Genomic DNA, 21,283 nt, shown 5'->3' with positions numbered 1-21,283 from the left:
AATTATAAAAATAATCTGGGAAGAATATAGTTAGATGAGCAGGTAGAAGCATGTCCCTAACTTAGCCATCCACACACAAATTTGAGTGAATCAGTTATGAACCAAGAAGGGATACCATCAAAAGGAAAACATACTAACCAGCAGTTAAATTTCATTTATCACCTGAAACATGAGCAGGAATCATCCTGCTAAATAAAACTACAGAATCGGGGTCACAGAACGGGAGAGGTACAAGAGACCCCAGAAGTCATTTAGGTATTTCCTACACAGTGGCCTTAGCTTTTTAATGAATGAGTTCTCATCAACTTTGCAGCCAACTTGAATTGCCATAAAATTTTAATACTCCAAAAAATTAACTTAGAGCATTTTTAAAATTTTAAGATGTTTAAGCTTATCTGTTTTTTTTGTTTTGTTTTTGTTTTCATTTTTTCTGAAATGTAAAGGTGAGATTCCTCATTATGCTTGCTCTTCTCCATGCATCACAGATCTCTATTTTCTAGAGATATTTTCTGTATTTTTCAAGGAGAGTAACTTTAAAATACTAAGTTCAAGATAATATAATGCATCAAAACTTTATTCATTAACCTCATCTACTCTTTGATGAAATCATACTCAAAGCATATTAATTCTTTACAGATAGACTTTTTGTGGTACTGGGGTTTGAGTGTGGGTACAGTAATCATGGTAGTACTCTATCACTGGAGCCATACCTCCAGTCCTAGTCAGACTTTAAAAAAATAAACTTCCAATGTGAAGGGAGGTCATAAATTTTACTGAACTAAAAATCAATTTATTTCCAACACCTGTTCATGTCCATAATGAGACTTGTGGGCTTTTTTTTTCCTCAGCTTCACTCAGATATGGACAGGGGAGATGGATCCATCAAATACATCCTCTCAGGAGAAGGTGCAGGCATCGCATTTACCATTGATGACACCACTGGTGACATCCATGCTATTCAAAGACTCGACCGAGAGGAAAGAGCCCAGTACACTTTAAGGGCTCAAGCCCTGGACAGGAGAACAGGCCGGCCAATGGAGCCAGAGTCAGAGTTCATCATCAAAATACAAGACATCAATGACAATGAGCCCAAGTTCCTAGATGGACCTTACGTTGCCACTGTGCCGGAAATGTCACCAGTGGGTAAGATGGTGATTCACTGGTTTTCACAAACAGCAATTGCTCTATGGGAGAAGGAGAATAGATGCAGAACAGCTCACAAATGACAAACCTGAACCAAAAAGAAACAACAAAGTTCTTTGGCAGGCAGAAAATTACTTAGATCTTTGAATCAGCAGTAGTAAATAATAAGCTTTGTGCAGTTTTTCAGTTGAGTCTTTAAAAACAAAAAAAATAGATGACAGATAGATAGATGTCTGATTCATAAGAAGAAAGATTTTTGACATTATCAGACAGCAAGGAAGGACCCCCAAAGACTGTGTTGTCTTTAATGGCTACTAAGAATTCAAACACAAATAACTATCATCTCTATTAACTAAGTACAAGGTAGGAACTATGACAGCTTACTCTAGAAAGGGGATTCTCCCAGTGGAGCAAATGTAACAACTACCGTGCTTTAAGCTTGACTGTTCAGATCAACTGTCTTTAGCAACTGGACATGAACGTTCTCCACCACTTCTCTTCCCTAGGTACCTCTGTTATCCAGGTGACAGCCACAGATGCCGATGACCCGACCTATGGCAATAGTGCCCGTGTAGTGTACAGCATTCTCCAGGGCCAGCCATACTTTTCTGTGGACTCCAAAACAGGTATCTGATGCAAGAGTCCAGTCAGAGGTGTTTGTTTCACACCATAAGCCTTTGTAACTGCTGCTTGAGACAGACCCAACTCTCCTTTTCAAGGACTCTCCAGGGAGTGTATTAGGCAGAGAAGTCTGTTATAAGCTTTAGGATTAAGAGAGCAAAGGAGCACTGCCCAGTGGGTGAGAGCAGCTCTATGCATAGACAGTGTATAGGGACTGCTTGGAAATGCCAGAGGTTAGCCTGCACCAAAATATCTCCTTGCCAGCCTCCAAAAAGTCCTATGGTGGTATTTATTCCCAGAAACTAGGGTCTTTTATTACTCTAAGAAGATCCAAGAGGATTGACACATTCACCTGAATGCACTCTAAAACTACAATCATGAATTCTGAAACCAGAGAGTACCCTAACCCTAATCCTAATCATCTGAAGCCAGATAGTCCCTTCCCCCCACCCCATTCAGCCCATCCACTTCACAGATAAGGAAACTGGGAAACTGAGAGCTAATGAAGTTAACCTGGTGGTAGATACGTCTACTGACATGTGGCCCAATGTTCTCTCCACAGAACAATCCTATATGGAGCAGAGTACAAGGCCAGAATAATGGCTGCTGGGCAGACAGGTTTCTATGAGGGAGGAGAAAGCTTTGGATTGTGGCCCCAAGAAAGGTGGATCCCAATGGGGAAGCTCTAATAGGGAGGAAGACCGAGAGAACTGAATGCGTAAGGAGCAACGTTGCAGAAAAAGACAGACCAACAGTTTAGAGGTTTTTGCTTCAGTTTGTTTTTGAGAGTTTTGTCTACAGAATCCGTATGTTTTAATCTATGAAAGGTTTCCTTTAATATGCTTGAGTTGGGTAGAATAATAGTTTATCATTATTGTCTTATACTTACTTATGCCAGGCTTTCTCTCTTTTCAAATACTTTCATAAAAATTACTATAGTTGAGCCTCTCAATAATCTTGTGAACTAACAAAATACACAGGAAGTATTATTACTCCCATTTTACATAGGGGAAACCAGAGAGAAGGAGCTTGAGTAAAGAACGTTATAGCCACAGAGGTAAAGTCAACGGTGAACACTCAAAGTCACCTCTTTATTTGAAAGAGAAAAAAATACAACTCTATTATTAGCAATCTGATAGGATTTTTTCTCTCAGAAGTCCTAAAGGTAGCCAGGCATTCAGAAAATTGTATCATAAAAGTAGAAAGTGAGGAAGTGTAAATTAGTAGGAGGAAAGAAAAAAAAGATTGCAGTTACGGACTTCTATAAAACAGAAACTTCAATAATTCTACTAACGGGGAGAGGGAGAATGAAAGCGTGCCCATGGGGAAGAAAAATGCAGGTAGGAAGAGGGTAATGTGTCCTTTATATCCTAAGAAGTATCTTACATTATTTTGACAGCTCCCGGGGGGCATGTGTAGTGTTAAGGTCAAAAATACGTGAAAAGATAGTTATTGCTGTGCCCATGAGGCATTTTAAAAAAGAAAAGTGCTACATATTTCACTTTAGAATGTTATTAACTAAATGCAATATATACATTATAGGAGTAAACTAGGGACAGGTGGTTGTTCCCAGTGCATTCCTTTTCCGTGCAAAAGGTCTATTTAACCCAGGATCATGTCATAAACCTGCAGCAAATAAGCCTTTAATCTTTGCTTGGAGTATACAGAAGTCAATTTTTCTGAGTTCAGGGGTTAAAAAGGGGATAAAACATCACCACACATCTTCGGCAGGATCAGAACACATTTCAGTGGATTTGGTTTAGACCCCTCTTCTTAAATGAAACCATATCATCACACTGCTACTTACTGTCTGGGGAAGTTCATCTTTTATGCATGGCTAAGATAAGCAACTCATACAATGTCTTTCATGTCCAAGTTCACGGAATTCACTGAAGCATAGAGGTAAACAACATAACAAAACAGAAGGAATATATAACAAAAGGAAACCAAATCAGAATTCCAGCCCTACTTACAGGTAGTTGGGAGGCAGGAAAAAGCAGTATAGGAGGGAATTATCTAAAAAAGAGTCATTGACACTGCAAGGGCCCTAGGGATTGCAGAGATAAGGAGCTGAAAGACAATTGTGTAAAAATCACAGATTTGTAGACATATAGGCTTTGTTTTCTGGACTCAAAGCCCCAGTTTTTCTTGGTGAGACAGAGTCGTCTGAAATCTCCTTGGACTGCAACTCTCCAAGTCTGTAAGAGAACCACTGCTGCCACCTCCTGTTCTCTTTCAGTAATGTTGCCAAAGGAAGTCAGTCTCAGTCCTTCCTGCTGGGATCAGATTTATTCACCATTTGTTTCAACACAGTGTTATTTGATGGTGAGGTTTTTTCCCTCAATTTTAACAAAACAAGTGACACACATCTCAACTGGCATTTACAATGCACACGGGAAACACCTAGGAATTAATCTTTTGAAAACTGGACTTGTGGTTTTGTTTTTAAAATCAAAGTCATTTCTATCCTACAGGTGTAATTAGAACAGCACTCACAAACATGGACAGAGAAGCCAAAGAATACTATGAAGTGATTATTCAAGCCAAGGACATGGGGGGGCAGCTTGGGGGATTGGCTGGGACCACGACTGTCAACATCACTCTCTCGGATGTCAACGATAACCCACCCCGCTTTCCCCAGAGTGAGTACCTAACCAACCAGAGCACAGATCTCAGGCCAGAGGGACTTGCCTATTACAGAGGTGCAGGAGGGAGGCCAGGTTGAGTGTTGAATTCACTGATCTTGGATTTCTTTCTTATGCTAATTGTGCAATTTTCACACAGCCATTTTCCTTCTGGGCCTCAGCTTCCTATAGCATTAATATGTTTCTCAAACTTATTTTCATTATTTCCTCCATATAGAGCCTTTTTGCTTTTTCTCCTCCTTTATTGCCATACCCACACACCCTGCACAAAATCAAATGCTAAGGAATAAGATTTGTTGGACAGGGTTTTCGTGGGCCACAAATCATTGCCGTAGCTAGGATTTTTTTTCCACCCTCCCCCGCGCCCCCCCACACACAACAAGAACCAATTTTTTCCTCCCTCAGAGATGACTTTGAGGATGTGTTGAAATGCATTCACTGAAAGCCAAAGCTGTAGCTGAACATATCACCCATCTGATCTTTTTTTTTTTTTTTTTGAGGGAGGGAAGTGGGTACTAGGGTTTTCACTTGCTAGGCTAGTGCTCTACCACTTGAGCCATGCCCAGACTCCTTTATTTTTTTTTTTTTCCAATAGGGTCTCATGCTAACCTTGTTCAAGCTGGCTTTGAACCAAGAGCCTCTTAATGCCCCCTCCTGAGTAGCTGGGATCAGAAAGGTACCACCATGCCTGGCTTGTTCGTAAGATAGGAACTTGCTACCTTTTTGCCATCTTCCTGTCTCTACTTCCCAAATAGCTGGGATTATAGGCCTTCATCATCACACCTGGACCCATCTATCTTAACCAATCAATTCACAAGTAGGTAACAAGTCCTGCTTTGAGTGTGCCAAATATACTCTAAACCCAGCCCTTGCCCTTGTGAAGCTTAAAGTCCATTTGAGGAGTACATATTCTATACATAAGAAAAGTTAATAATGAGTATTTGATATGCCACTTGGAAAGCTCACAAATGGTGTAAGTTAAGAAGGTTACTAAGTTGATTGGTGCTATAGCACAAAACAATATGTGTCATGGAACAGTTCTGGAAATACCTGTGGACTGACTTTTTGTTCACAATAAACTAAGATGAATGAAGGCTTCATAGAAAGATGTCACTTTCACAGAGGGTTGAAGAATCTAAAAGATTTATATAAGCAGAAAAGAAAACATGCCAGAATGAAGAAGCCATTCATTCATTCAAGAAATATTTGTTCCACTGGGAAGAGAAGTCAGGAGATCGTGAGTTTGAGGCCAGCCTGGGCTATATAGAAAGACCCTATATGAGAGAGAGAGAAATTTGTCCCACACACCATTCCAGGTATAAAATACAGAGCAGTGTACCAAAATAAAAAAAAAAAGTTCTGCTCTCCACAGCTCATTAGAGTAGAAATGTGTGAAAGATATATATACATATACGTACACACATACACACACACCTTCGGAAATGAAAGTTATTTTATGTTGAGACTCCTAAAATCAAGACGTGCTCTTGGACTAGTGGAATGGCTCAAGTAATAGATTGCCTGCCTAAAAGCATGAAGCCCTGATTCAAACCCCAGTACTGAGGAAAAAAAAAAAAAGACATGCTGTTTCTATGCATTGTATTTCTAATGGAAGCCATAGAAGAGTTTTCGAGCAATTGACATAAAGAAAGACTAATTTGGTGGCCATGGGCAAGGATGGGCTGGCAAAAGCAGACCAGAGGCATGGGAGTTGTTAGGAGGCTTTCAGAGGGTCCAGATTGGAGCTAATAAGGACTTAAGTAAATGCAGGAGTAGAGTGAGACAAACAAGAAAGCATGAACTTCTGCCTCTGAATATCTTGGCAGAGGGAACCAAGGCTGAGGGTGGCATCAAAGATGACAACAATGTTTTAAGTCCAGTGACAGGGAGAAGGATTGTATTACTGATAGAAATAGAGGATGCATAATGGAACTAGTGGCAGGGAAGGAAGGAGACAAATTCAGATTTGAATATAAAGTGACAGCAGAACAATCAGGTTGAATGTCCTTAAGGAACATGGAAATACAGAGCTATAGTGGTGGAGCAGTGCCCAGGAATGAAGACATTGAGTTTGAAAAGCGGATGCCTAAAGGGAGTAAACTGAGAAGTGAGAGCAGCGGAGTGATTCTTGGTGAAAGACTCAGCCAAGAAATGGGATTTAAAAAACTAAAAACAAAAAGAGTCAAGCCAGACTATTTGCTGAGTAATTCACATTTTGAGTCAGTCAGACCTAGTGAACCCTCTATTTTATCCATGTAAATACTGAAAGAGAGCTCAAATATTGACATGCAACTGGTATATACAAAGCTTCCTTGAGCATTCATGAAAAAGAAAGGCAGGATTCTAGGTTAGTGTTTCATGAATAGTGCAGGTAAGCAGGTTACATAGTTTAGTCCTACAGTACAGAACACCTATTCCAGTTTGTGGAATGCCACATGGAATAGATTTTTGGTGCTTTGCTGTTCTTGTGGGTTCCATCTTTGTATTTCATGAATGATTCACATTGTGTACACTGTATAGTGTAGATTCTTGAACATCCTTGACTATTTGACTTTTTAAATGTGATACTAGACAGGTATCTCAGCTGGAGATAGAAGGCATGGAAGAACCAAGTTATTACTTAGCTCAAAGGTATAGGGATTTGGACATATTGTACACAAATTATGCCACTCCAAACACGACAGCTTCACAGTAGCTAATACAATATAAAGAGGACCAGGGCTTTTATCTTGCCCTCCAAAACCAAAATCTTAATGTCATTCTAAAACATACATTTTGAATAGTCTGTTTCAAAGTTCAGTAATAGCAGAAAATGTAGAATACACTGAAAGTATTAAATATATTTCATGGAAAGCAAAATGGAACAATATGAAGTAATTTAAATCTCTGTGTCTTGAAAGCATTCTTTGAACATTAACTCTGCTTCTAAAATGGGCATTATTTGGGGCTTTTTAAACCAATTTATTTAGCCATTTAAATATTCCCCCTTTATTTGCTAAAATTAAGTTTAGATGATCTCATTATTTAATAACCCTATATTGGATGAACTCTTTTGCCTCATTATTATTCTGATTACTCATTATAGGAACTCCATTTAGTTTTTTTTTCACAAATATTACCGTAACTGTGGGATGTTGACAAAATGACACACCTACCCTTTTACATTGAACAAGCTCACTTTTAATTGAACAAAACATAACAGAATATCAAGAGCTCAAGATGTTTATTTCTTTATTTATTAGTATATTGTGGTTGTACCAGGGGTACATTGTAACATTTACAAAAGTGCTTACAGTGTATCTTAGACTCATCTTCCCCATCTGTCTATTTATCCTCCCTCCCCCTTTCTTGGAACAATTTCAGTGGATGTCATTATTCCATTTTCATACATGAATATATAGTACTTCTACCATGTTTGCCCTCCTCCACCCTTTCCTTATGCCCTCCGACAGGTACCAACTTGAGGACATCTTTTACCGTTCTGTCCTTTATTTTAAAAAAAATACTTCGTTTTTCATTATGACATTTCCTTTTATGTGTTACACCCTGAATAGGTTCATCCTCTCCATTATTCTCCTTTCTACCTTAGTCCTTGTTGTGTGTGTGTTACTGGGGCTTGAACTCAGGGCCTACACCTTGAGCCACTCCACCACACCTTTTTTTCTTTTTTTTTGTGTGATAGGTTTTTCGGGATAGGGTCTCATGGACTATTTGCCCAACCTGGCTTCGAACCATGATCCTACTGATCTCTGCTTCTTGAGTAACTAAGATTACAGGCATGAGCCACCGGTGCCTGCCCTTAGTCCTCTTCTTAAAGTGATTTCAACAGGTTCAAGCTATTTATTTCTAGTACAATGCATCACATGTAGAAATTGCATACATATCCCAAACACATAACATACTTTTCTGGTATGGGGAAAATTATAGGCAGATGTTTGTTTTTCCCAAAAGTATTATAAAAACAAAATGCAATCCATTGATAACTCTGGAAGTAAATGGAAGGAACTGATGAAATCCACATACCCACCAGCTTAATATATTAGAGGTTTCCTGGTTTGTATTATAAGGAACAGACATCACTTCTCCTATGCAAAGGTGGCATGCTGTCTGCCTAGGTGCTGTCATCCTCCCAATCTTTGTGAAACTTGAGCCCTTGCTCCCAGGCTACTCCCAGCTTACAATGCATATTAGAATAAAAGAGACCATGCACATTTTCAAAATGCGATTGTATGATTTTCCTTTGTTAGTCAATCTATGATTGTCAAAACAATGCAGAAAATCTTAAGTTGGTAACTTAGCAAAGATCTGACTTAACAGAAATGAAAACGAACTAAATTTACTTGTGAATCAAGACAAGTCAAAAAAGAGAGCATTACCAACTCTGATCTTCTTAAATATGTGGGAACTTTTTGGATTTCTATTCTGGAACAAGAGGACAAGAAGCACCAGGGGTCTGTCCATGAAGCAGCAGCAGAGGATTCCAGTCGCAAGGCTCATTAATGTACCATACAAATACATGGAGCACCAGAGCTTGTGCTCTGTGGCCTCCTCTATACATCACTGTTCTCTATCAGCTCTTGGCAAGTGATCATAGAGGTAAACACTCAGCACATTGGCCAAACCATGAAGAGAAATGTGAGCATTTGAAATATAACTGAATACATGTGGGCTTTATGAGCACAATGCTTTTCTATCTTTCTTAGCAGGAAGTGACATCTGGGGAACTATTTCCATTCATGAGGTAGTACTAAAAGACTGGAAAGCAAGGTAGTTCCCACCACTCTGAAGGTAGAGTGACTGTGACGAGAACCAGTTTTGATTTTATCCTATCGTACTCTTAAGATTACAATCAAGCTATTTTGACTCCTACTGAACATCCAGTATAGTCTATAACCTGTTTGACTATTTGCTTCATCTCTCTGGACCTCAGTTTTTATCTGTAAAACTCAAGCTTCAAATTTGAACCAAGAAAAAGATGTTTTGTATAGCATGCCTAACATGATGTAATAATGATGAGGCACATTTTTGTAGTGACAGATTATCAAGGATGCATGTTCTTGCTTTTCTTCACAGAACATTATCAGATGAGTGTGTTGGAATCAGCTCCAATTAGCTCCACTGTAGGCAGAGTGTTTGCCAAGGACTTGGATGAAGGGATCAATGCAGAGATGAAATACACTATTGTGGACGGAGATGGTGCCGACGCTTTTGATATTAACACAGATCCAAATTTCCAAGTTGGCATCATAACTGTGAAGAAGGTAACCAACTCCTTTTTCCAAGTCATGTTCACGGATGCTTTGTATATGGATTGCTAGTGAGGACTCCTGTACTATAGATAAGTACTGGTTCAAATTTCCAGATAAAAGTTCTTTCCTGTATTTTTTTAAAAATGCCTCTTACTGTTGTGCTAACATGGGAAAACTGGCTATGTTATCATTTTATGGAAAAGGTACCAAGTTATGTTAAAAATATTTTTATAAATATGCCATTTCTCCTACTTAGCCACTCAAAAAACTGTTGTAGCATAATGTTCTAATAATGTTAATGACTAAATCAATATCTGAATTACACATTTTTATAGCAGTATACCATAAATAACAACAAAGCAAGCTATAATACTATTTATGAATCAAGAAATAGCATACAAGAATTTAATTGCTTCTTGAATATCCATAAATGCAAATTAAACTGGAAAAAGTTTTATCAAGCATAGCTTGTGAGTGATTATTATCATTTGAAACTCCTTTGTTTCATGATAAGGTACCAAGTTTACTGAATGTAAACTCTTAATTCTTTCTAAAGCATAAAGCACATATGGATAAACTCAGTTACAGTTGAAAAACATGTAACTTTTTTTTAATTGAACTTTTAACACCCTACAAATAAATAGCTGATGAAATACATTATTTAATGTATTAAATGTATTGTTTCATCTTCCTCTATTTTTAAACCCAAGATATCTTACTTATTTGACAAATATTAAGTGCCTACTATGTGCTAGGTATTGTTGTAGGCATTGACCACAGAGAAAATAAACAACAAAAAAGTTATGTATCGTGGAGTTTACACTCTAGTAAGATGAAAAAGACAATCAAAACAAGCCAATGTATAGAGTTGTGTATTAGAAAATGATAATTGCCATGGAGGGAAGAGCAAAATAGAACAAAATAAGTGAGATAGGGAGAATGAATCAAATGACTTCAAATTTAAATTGAATTAAATTTTAATTGGGATTGGCCTCACAGAGATGGATATGTAGGTAAAGACTTAAAGTAGTCAGGCACTGTTGGCTCAGACCTGCAATCCTAGCTACTCAGGAGATAGAGATCAGGAGGATCGTGATTCAAAGCCAGCCTGAGCAAACAGTGAGACCCTATCTGAAAAAAACCCATCACAAAAAAGGGCTGGTGGAGGGGCTCAAGGTGTAGGCCCTGAGTTCAAGCCCCAGTACCACAAAAAAAAAAAAAAAAGACTTAAAGTAAGCAGAGTCATAGCTCACAGCTGGGCAGATTAATTGTGGGAGGTGCCCTATAAATGACTGCTGGTAAGAAATGTCCATGGCCATCCTGGGGGGAAGGGAATGGGCATGAAGGTATTGAAGATTCAGTGTTCTACACAAAAAGACAGCCAGTGCAAAGGCCCTGAGGTAGGACCATGCTTGGTGTGTTTTGACAACAAGGGGGTTTATAAGGCTGAGTAGAGGAAAGACTCTTAGGATATGAGGTCACAAGAGTAACAAAGGCACAAGGTTGTGTAGGTCCTAATAAGAACTTCAGATTTTACTCTTAGTAAACTGGGGAGCTAGAGGATTTTAACAGATGTAACATGACTAAGCTTTAATAATAAAATAATTACACTGTAGTCTATGTTGAGAGTAAAAAGGGTGGGTCAAGGATAGAAACAAGGAGAACATTTAAGAGGATATTGCAATAATCCAGGTTAGAGATGATGGTGGTTTAGCTGGAAACGGAGGTGTGAGAAAAGGTCAGACTCTGTACATCTTTTGAAAGTAGGGCCAACAGGAGTTCCTAAAAGACTGGATGAGGACATAAAAGAAAGAAGAGTCGACTGAGCAACAAGAAGAATGGAATTGCCACAAACTGAGATGAGCAAGTATACAAGTACAACTGGAAGCAGGGTGTGACAAGAACTGGAATTCTTTCCAAATGTGCTACATTTTCAGTGTCTGTTAGACACTCAAGTAGAGATGTATAATGGCTTTGTCAATAGCAGTCAGAATCTGTAGAAGAGATCTGGGATAGAAATATAAATTTGAAGGCCATAAACTTATAGACAGTACCTAAATAAAGCAGGATGAGATTCCAAGGGACTGAGCATTGACAGAACGGGAACAGTGAATTGAGCCCTGAGGCACCCAACATAAAGAGGTCAAAAGAAGAGCAAGGAGACTGAGGAATAACTAGGAAGGCAGGAGGAAAATCAAGGGAGTATGGCATCCTGAAGACATAAAGAAAGTGTGCAAGGTAAGGTAGTGATCACCTGTGACAAATGTTGCTCAAGTTCCAAGAACACTGAAAACTAACCAGAGACTTTAAGAACATGGAAGTCACTGATGACCTTGACAAAAGCAATATCGCCTAACTTAAAATGTTAGTGTGTGCTTATGATAACTTCATTCTATGTTGCTTCACAGAATTGAATTAATGCTGCTTTAAAGGGGAAGAAGGGATGAGTTCACATGTTTGTTATTTACTTAAGATACAATCAAACACAGCAAAGAAACCAATACATTCAGATTTCACCAACCAGTACACGATGACCTTGACACAGTACAAAGTGCTAAGATTAAATTCTGAATCAGCAAACAAATCTGGATATAATTGAAATACTGTAATTTCTATTTTATTCTTATTCTGTAAGAATACATGTTCTAGAATTATGAAAGGTGACTAAAAATAATACCAATTTGATGTATGACATGATTAAAAACATTCCTGTGTCATGACACAAATAAATAATAATACATTGTTAACTATGACTAGTAACTATAAATATTCAAAGTTTCCAATTATTATTTCTTAAATGCAAAAATTTTATTCAAAAATTAAGTAATCAGAAAAATAGCTTTGGGGATGCTTAACATTTAAATTTTCTTTTATATCTTAACATAACTCTAAATCACAGAACAACACCAATTTATTTTAAATTACCACAATATAACTTAGATCTCATTGTAAGCCATCTGTTTTTTAAAATCTATTAATATTGCAATTCGAGGAACCCCAAAATGTCTTTTTTCCAGCTTCATTCCCTAAAAAGAAACATTAAAGCTTATAGGACAGAACACTCTCTCTCACTGTCATTATCAAAACTATATCTTTGTTTAATTAATGCATACATCAATTCTTTCTAAGGTCATTTTGATTTGTTCTCTGAACTTCTGAGCTGCCAGAAAATGAGATTAAGAAAGAGATCAATAAACTGGGTTAGATGGGCCAGTCACATATAATAATAAATACTTTAGAGTTTATTGACTGATTGTTCAATCCATAGCTCTACAACAACACTCACTCAGATATCTGGTCCACACCCATCTTCCCACCTCATCATTAAGAATGTCACATAAAATTGAAACAAAAGTTTTGCTTTTGATTTATTTCTCTTAGGCCTATTATTTAGCAAGAAAGCACATTCTTTTTCAAAAAGAGAAATTAAGTTAAATTGATAGAATTGGGTCTTCATAAAACCACACTGATTACTACTCAGTTCCCTGAGTCTTTTTAGCTTTTAAGTAATCGATCAATTGATTTTTAGTCTCTTAACTTAAATGCTTGAAATATATAATTCTCAGAATCTTCTTTACTTGGTATGAGTATGATAATGTGTCATTTTCTAGTCTTCAACTTACCTTCTATCTTCCAGCATACAATAAGCAATTGTGGAGAGTTCAAAGATTCTTAGATGGGTCACAAAGAACAAAATTCAATGTTTCACTAAATTTAAGAGGCCATGAATTGTAATTCTATAGCTTAATGCACCTCTTAAAAGTTCTTGCCAATTTAAGTGATACAATGCTTTCTTATTTCTTACTTAAAAAGCTCTTATAGATACAGACATATTTGCTTCACTTAGTATCAGGTTTTATCCCTGCTGGTGTTTCCATGCTATTCTGCTTATACAACTTTTGTTTCAATGCTGAAAAATAATATAATTTTTTAAAACATTTCAGAAGGCAATAAAATTTAACACACTCAGTACAAATAATGTGCCAAACTCACCTGAAGTACAACACAAATGCCTCTGACCAGGTCTAGTTCACGCAAGCAGTAACTACATCCTTCTACTGAGCCCAAAGCAATTGTAAGTTATCACAAACTGGAGAGTAACCATATTTCCAAAGTATAAAAATATGAAAGAATGTGTACACTTTGGAAATACTGAAACATGGTAACATAAAGTCCATATATATCATCACTCAAACATGTACATTTTAATATAACATGGAGAAACTTTCTGTACTATTCAATATAATAACTTTTTTTGCTACATTGTGATTTAGGCCTGGGGGGTCACACAGGAGAATAATAATCCAACTGAGTCATCACTTTTGCCTTTGAATCTGGGGATAGAACCAACATAGAAAGAGGTATTTGTAACACAAAACAAAAGCTATAATGGAAATACAATAAAATGCTATGTGAACACAAGAGAAAATACTTAATTCTGCTTAAATTAATAATAAAATCTGCATTACTATTTTGTTATAATTTTCATGATTGGATTTTCAAGATTATAATTTTTGTATGCTATAACAGGAATTTCTTGAATTTGGAATTTGGATTTGTTACTACTATTTGATATATCATTTTGAATATAGAAATAAACAATTATTTAATGTTTAGAAAAATAAAAAATTATTCAAGAAAGAAGAGCAGTTCATATCAAGTATGGGCAATTTAAAGATGTGAATATTTAGGGCATGTTTTCTTTCAGTTTTGAAGGGGAAGTAAGGGAGATAATAATTTTAAATAGTTTTAAAATCATAAAGTGACATATTTAAAAAGAAATGTCAACAATAATTAAAAACCCACTCTAGTCTTTTCAACAGATGGTGTTGGAACAACTGGGTACCATATGCAAAAAGAAAATGAACCTCAATTATCTCTTACAAAAAAAACTCAAAATGGATCATACAACTAAATCACAAAAACCTAAAACTAACATTTCTAAAAGGAAACATAGGAGAAAATCCTTGTGACCCTGATTAGGCAAGAATTTCTTCAATATGACATCAGAATAGCAGTCTACAAAAAAAAAAAGTAATATGACTTCATCAAAATTAAGAGTTTTTCTCTTCAAAAGAGTCTATTAAAAGTATGAAAAGATATATCATAGATTAGGAGGAAATACAAATTGTATGTCTGACAAAGGACTTGACTATAGGATTTATATAAAGGAACTTTTCAAGAAGACATATAAAGATGCATCAGTAGGTAAGAGAAAAGTGCAAGTCAAACCACAAAGAGATACCACTTCATATACTAAGATAGCTAAAATTAAAAACTGACCAAACTAAGTGCTAACAAGGATATAGAGAAACTAAAATTCTCATACATTCCTGATGGAAAACAGAAAATGGCACTGTTACTTTGAAAACTGGTTTTCGATTTTCTCATAAAGTTAAAAAACATATTTATCACACAATCCTGAAACCCCACTCCTAGATATTTATCCAAGTAAAATGAAAATTTATGTTCACACAAAAACCTGTGAGTGTTGATAGCAACTTTGTTAATAATTATTAGAAACTGTAAGCAACCCAAACAGACCTCTAGTGGAGAATGGAAACATCAACTACCTATACAATAGAATACTGAAGACAATAAAAGAATAAACTACCTATGCATAAAGCTACATGGATGAATCCCACATGCATCATGCTAAGTGGATAAAAAAGTCACAAAATATGACATCTTGAATGATGCCATTTATATGATATTCTTATAATAAGGACAGAACATGGATCAGGCATCAGGGCCTGAGGAATAGGAAGAGGCTGACCATAAAGGGACACAGGGTGGGAATTCTAAGCACAGAACAGTTCTTATCTTCATTATCAGGTGACACATGACTGCAGATTTGTCAAAATCTACAAAACTTTACACTAAAAAATAAGTTTAATATATATACATTACCCTTGAATTTTAAATGTGGATAGAAAATTCACATATAGAAAAATGACTTAAAACTAAGGGGAAAACAATTAGTTTTGCCTAGCTCAAACCCAGTGTTATCCAGTGTCCACTTTGGGTTATCCATACATAAGGAAAGAGTTTTAAAAGAATAAAATTAGTTATGAAAGAAAAAAACGTAGATTTAGAAAGCAAGTACAAATGAATTGGTAGATAAAACTAATTCTTGAAATATGTCATGTGAATAGCAGATTTCCATTTATGCAGCTTTGCCTTTTGATAAGACTGAGGTGGGCTGTGCAAATAGCCTACTTGGTTTCAGTGGAAGTGGCTGAGGATGTGTAAAATAGGGAGCTCACAATGTCTAGCTCTAAATAAATGCAATGTAAGTGGCTGTAACAGCAAGTTGCAAAAAAATACTTTTTGTCAGAATTTGAAAATAACATATTTAGTTAAAGAAAATCCCGCTGATGTTTGTTTTACAAAATCACACACTTGCTTAAATGGGCACATGTCTTTTTCTAACATGCTGTGTCCTAACAGTCAGCATATTTTATAAAAAAAGCACAAGTGAATGTTTAACTAGAAAGATTTAAGTCATTGGCAGAGTAACATGTGACTTTTAAGCTTTAGCAACTGCTTTGTTATCCACCATAATTATTTTGTAAGACTTGCTTTCAATGATTTTTTTTTATCATTGATGTTTTGAGATAATTGTTACTTAAACATTTCTGTCAGCTTTAAGAAAAAAAAATAAAATTATGCTTTAGAAACAGCATTTAAGTTTACTTTCTGCCCTGAATTGCTATATTTATTTTGACATAAAACATTCTGAAGATAGGATAAATCAAAAGAGAGTAGCTGAAAAATTCTAATTTATGAGACAGAATTCTACTAGACAAAACTTAATTCTTGTGGATGAGCCCTGGATGAGAAACTCATACACATGGGTCAGCACTTCAGCCCTGACACTACAATGGCTAACAGAGCCATGTTAGCTTAGTCTACTTATCTGAGCTTTCTGGTGGATAAAATGAGGTGCTGAATTAGGAATTGCAAAGGTACTTTTAGAAGGGATCAGCTTTGATGAAATAAATACACAGACTCTGGTCTAACAAAAGAGCCCCAAGAACCCTTGTGAAGTACTTAGGGATAGTTTCTTAGAAAGAATCACTATTGCCTTTGAATTCAAGAACAGTTTTTTTATTTATGTATTTTTATTTTATTTTTACATTTAATCACATGTGTATACATTGTTTGGGCCACCTTCTCCTACCCCAAGAATTTTTTTAAAAGAAAGAAAATAGAAAAGTACAAGCCTCAGTTGCATGTATGTTCTAAAACAGAATATGAATTTGCTCTTCATTGTCCCAACATTTCTCAAATGGGCAAGCACCTTTATTCTGATTTGCCTAGGAGAAAACAGGTCCTCAGGAAATAAAACTTTCCATTTTGAAACTGAGACAGTGCCAAGCAAACTAGCCCAGGACTAAGGAGGTTCCCAGGAACCTCTCTGGAGACCATGCTGATTGCAGAGTAGACAAGTTTTAAAGCTGTGCTTGCCTGGCTTTTTTTATCATCCCAAAGGTTTCCTTAACTACCTCTGAAGTTCTGCCATCTTCCTTATCTTCCTTACCCAAGGCTGAATCTGAGATTAAAACCTGGAACTACAGAAAGAAAAATTTCCCTCATTTTTATGTTTACATTTTTTCTGTCAATTTAATGAATTTGAGGCTCTTTCCACTAACCATCTATATTGGATATCCTTTTGACCTCAGACTTATATACTAAGAGCTAATAAGTTTTCCTGTCATTACTTTCCAGCCCCTGAGTTTTGAAAGCAAGAAAAGCTACACCTTAAAGGTGGAGGGAGCCAATCCTCACCTAGAGATGCGTTTTCTGAACCTGGGCCCATTTCAGGACACAACGACAGTGCACATCAGTGTGGAAGATGTGGATGAACCCCCTGTGTTTGAACCTGGTTTTTATTTTGTGGAGGTACCTGAGGATGTGGCAATTGGAACAACCATACAGATCATTTCTGCCAAGGACCCAGATGTGACCAACAACTCAATCAGGTTTTTCCATAGATTTCACCTTTTCCTTATATCCAGGAATTTTCCCTTTTCCTGTATGTAATTTTCTAGCACTTTTCCCTTTGCTTCTTCCTCTTCTATTCCATCTCTGGAAACTCCTTTTTTCTTGAGCCTCTTCTGCTTAAATAACATGGCCTTGTCATGTTATTTGAAAATGAAGTGCCATCATATTTACACTCATTTCATGTAGTACACACCCACACACTCACACACACACTCACACATAAATATTCCCTTAGTTCTCAATACCGGCTCCATTGACATTTGGGGCTGTATAACTATATTATTGTGGGAGGATGTCCTGTACATTTCATGATGTGGAGTATTATCACTGGTCTTTACCCACTAAATGCCAGTGACAGCCCCCAAGTTGTAGCAATCTAAAACGTACCAAGATATTGCCAAATGTCCATATCCTATAGAAGTAGCAGACACAGAAACCACTTCTGATGCCAGTGGCTCTGATGCATGTAGACTATCAGATAGTGCAATATCATTTATCTCTCCAAGGTACATTTTGAAATTAAAGATTCCAACCAAGACATTCAAAAGGGAAGAACTTCTCATACAACTGTGGCCATTTCCCATCAACTCTGGAACTAAAGCACAAACAGCTGGTGGACAGGTTGACACCTCAACCTTCCAGAGCAACTGCCAAGCCCCTGAAGCTTGACACAAAAGACCAGGACTCCAAGGCTATTTGAGACCATCTGTCACATTAGTTGTTAAAAAGCCACACAATAAAATGAATCTAGGACCTTAATACACAGATAATACATTTTAAACACAACCCAATTTATCAAATGCCTTTTCTGTCAACTGGCTATTATCTTCATCTGATGTTGTTTTGTATTAATGAAAATATGCTTTCACAGTTTAACAAGAACAATTCTCTCTAGGGAATAGCTATCCTGGGGGAAAATTTGCTTCCTCTAACCAACTAGTAAACATGTTACATGCTTAGGAATTAAAATGGCTAAATTATTTTATTTAAGTTCCTCTATTTTATTTTTTTAAAGATAACTAATCATTTTAGTATGAGTTATAACATCATAAAAATGGTATTTCACCATTAAGCTTTTTAAGTGTAAAACAGAAAAATGAAGCAGAATTCTATTGTAACTTTATATTTTCTGTAGGAATATACTTATTATGATCATTATTTATTATTTATGTATCTATTACCTATAATACATTAAACTATTCATATTAGAGAAGATACTAGGAGTGGGAACTTTAAAGGATAAAATTTTATGAGGGAAACTGATATAAAATAAACACAAGTTTGCAAAACTCAGCTCCCATTTCTAAAACAGTCAGAATATCCTCTGTATACTACCATACCATCTTTCCAGATTCTGACTCTGGACCCTTTGGTAGTACGCACTAGAAACAGTTCTTGTTTGAGTCATACTACTGCTTAAGAAACAAGCAAAAAAGCCTGAACAGGCAACACACACATAACTAAAGCCATTATGTAAAGATATATCTAGGGGGTTCATTCCCTAGTACATACCCCAGTGGCTCTACATTCATTGCAAAATGAAGTAGACAGACAAAATAGAGAAACATGCCTGGCAAACAGAAAATGCTGCTTCAGATGGGCCAGTTTACAAACATCAGCTAGCATCAGTGAGGTGAGCAAGGGAATGCATGGCTAGTCCAATAAAACCTAGCCAGGATGAATACATAAGTGAACAAGCCAGAGGCATTAAGCAGGGTCCAACAGGCTATTCTGGGGCAGGACTAACATCATGTAAGACAAACTGTCAAAAACAAGGCTCTAGACCTGGAGGTGACAAAAAAAGAGCTCAAGTACAAGGGTCAAGACAGATTTCCAATTCTCATAACTGAGGATAATTCTCTATTTTGCTTACAAAGAAAGAACAGAGTTCATCCTGGTAGACGTAAGGTCCCTGACTCTTTGTACTATCCCACAGAAGTACAGAATAGTCTCTGGACCCAAGCCAGAACACAGGGGTCCTAGATTCTCAGAAGAAAAAGCATCTATAACGCAAATCTCTGGGTATCATTTACTAAGCCTATTTGGGATTGCTTTCCTCTGTTATCTTTCCCCAAATTGCTCACTTTATCCTTACTTTTGATAAAAAGTTAGCTTGTAATCTTTGTCATATACTATGTGGCTAACTCATAACCTGCATTTTGTTATAAATGAGATTTATATCCCTAAAAACAAAACATAATATTAAATCACTAAAAAATTCCACATCACCTGAAGTTAAAATATTATGGATTAATGACCATTTAACATTTTAAAAAGATAATTAGGACTTTTATAATCTCCTTTCTAGAAAGGTGATGGTGTGTTCAGGTATATAGCTGGTCACCTTCTACCAGTAAACCCCAAAATAATGGCTCCAGATTTAGTGTGAATGTGTATGAAAAAATATAATGTTTAGAGACCCTGAATCTCAATAAATGCTCAATGAATTTCTGGCAAGCAGGATACTGCACCATTTGGCAAACGAAATAGGCATCTGCTGGTGTGGAAACAGCCTGCCCTTCTGTGCCCCCCTGGAGTGTGTGGATTTACTGAGCCTGCACATGACAGAGAATATCCTCATCCGAGCCAACAAGTGGGGAGCTCCACAAACACCAGCAACTGTTTGCTTAGGGCAGTTTTGCATGTGTGGGTCATGCCTATTCTGGTCATAGTAGGTGAGAATATTACAGTTAGAGAAAGGAAAACCACCTACCAAATTCACTAGTGTGTCCCAATTTCCTCATTTTCCATCTGTATCTATACCTTTAATTTGTTCTCCCTCCTCCTGGAAATTGGCCCAGTGCCCCATTCAGAGAAATGAAGGCCATTATTCCCTCAATGCAGGCTTACTTCAGGAAATTGGAGAGAAATTCCACTTGATGAGGGAGGCTTCCTGAGGCAGGCTCCTGCTGTGTCGACCAGGCAGTGCTGTCAGGGATCCTGTTGCTAAGTTATTTCTATCACTCCATTTCCCATACCATCTGTGATATTTGCTATGGTGTTGTAGGTTGCTGGTTCCTCATAGGCTGCTCTCCCCTTGGCATTATGCCTACAGCTTGGAGAACTGCCATCAGGGTTAGGGCTCTGTGGACTAAATGCTGGGCTTTTTCTCATGTGTGAGAAGCAGAAAGTCTGTCATGAGCCAAGCAATATTTTTTTTCTAAAAGAAAATTCAACTCTTAAAATAACTAGTAAACTTTAAAACTAAATCACAAGTCATGCCTAGGGAAAAAATAATGCTCCAGTTCATTTTAAATGAACTTTGTAGATTTTATTATTATAAAAATTCAACTGTTGCTGTTATGGCTTATTTTAAAGAGGTAGAGTTGTTTTCTTAGATCAAGGGGGTGGGGGAGGGATCTAACCAATGTACGATGTAAGGCTATTCAGAACTGTCACCATGAATCCCCTTTGTACAGTAAATACATCCTAATAAAAATAGGAAAAAATCTGTTTCCTTAGAGAATCTCACAATCCATGTGTCAGTAAGGGACCATGGTCCATTGGTTAGGTTAAGAACCTGAAGTCAGACTGCCTGGGCTTGATTACCAGCAGTGTAACCTTGGGCAAGTAACCTACAACCTCAGTTTTCTCATCAGTAACAGATATTATCAGAGT

The 21,283-nt window shown here is 36.8% G+C and overlaps 1 protein-coding gene across 4 annotated transcripts in view; it reads left to right on the top strand.

Annotated features, from left to right (window-relative positions):
* Nucleotides 1-21,283, top strand: part of Cdh20 (cadherin 20) — a 213,872-nt gene that overhangs the window by 168,355 nt on the left and 24,234 nt on the right. For all 4 annotated transcript variants that reach the window (XM_074069696.1, XM_020153686.2, XM_074069695.1 and 1 more), the window contains 5 exons: nucleotides 849-1,143; nucleotides 1,650-1,769; nucleotides 4,239-4,406; nucleotides 9,483-9,670; nucleotides 17,390-17,643. In XM_074069696.1, the coding sequence (XP_073925797.1) occupies nucleotides 849-1,143; nucleotides 1,650-1,769; nucleotides 4,239-4,406; nucleotides 9,483-9,670; nucleotides 17,390-17,643 (1,025 nt within the window). The remainder of the gene's footprint in view (nucleotides 1-848; nucleotides 1,144-1,649; nucleotides 1,770-4,238; nucleotides 4,407-9,482; nucleotides 9,671-17,389; nucleotides 17,644-21,283) is intronic.

This window comes from Castor canadensis, chromosome 4, assembly GCF_047511655.1.
Source record: "Castor canadensis chromosome 4, mCasCan1.hap1v2, whole genome shotgun sequence".
NCBI lineage: Eukaryota > Metazoa > Chordata > Mammalia > Rodentia > Castoridae > Castor > Castor canadensis.
The sequence above is the reverse complement of the archived record's forward strand: the minus strand, read 5'-3'. Positions and strand labels throughout refer to the sequence as shown.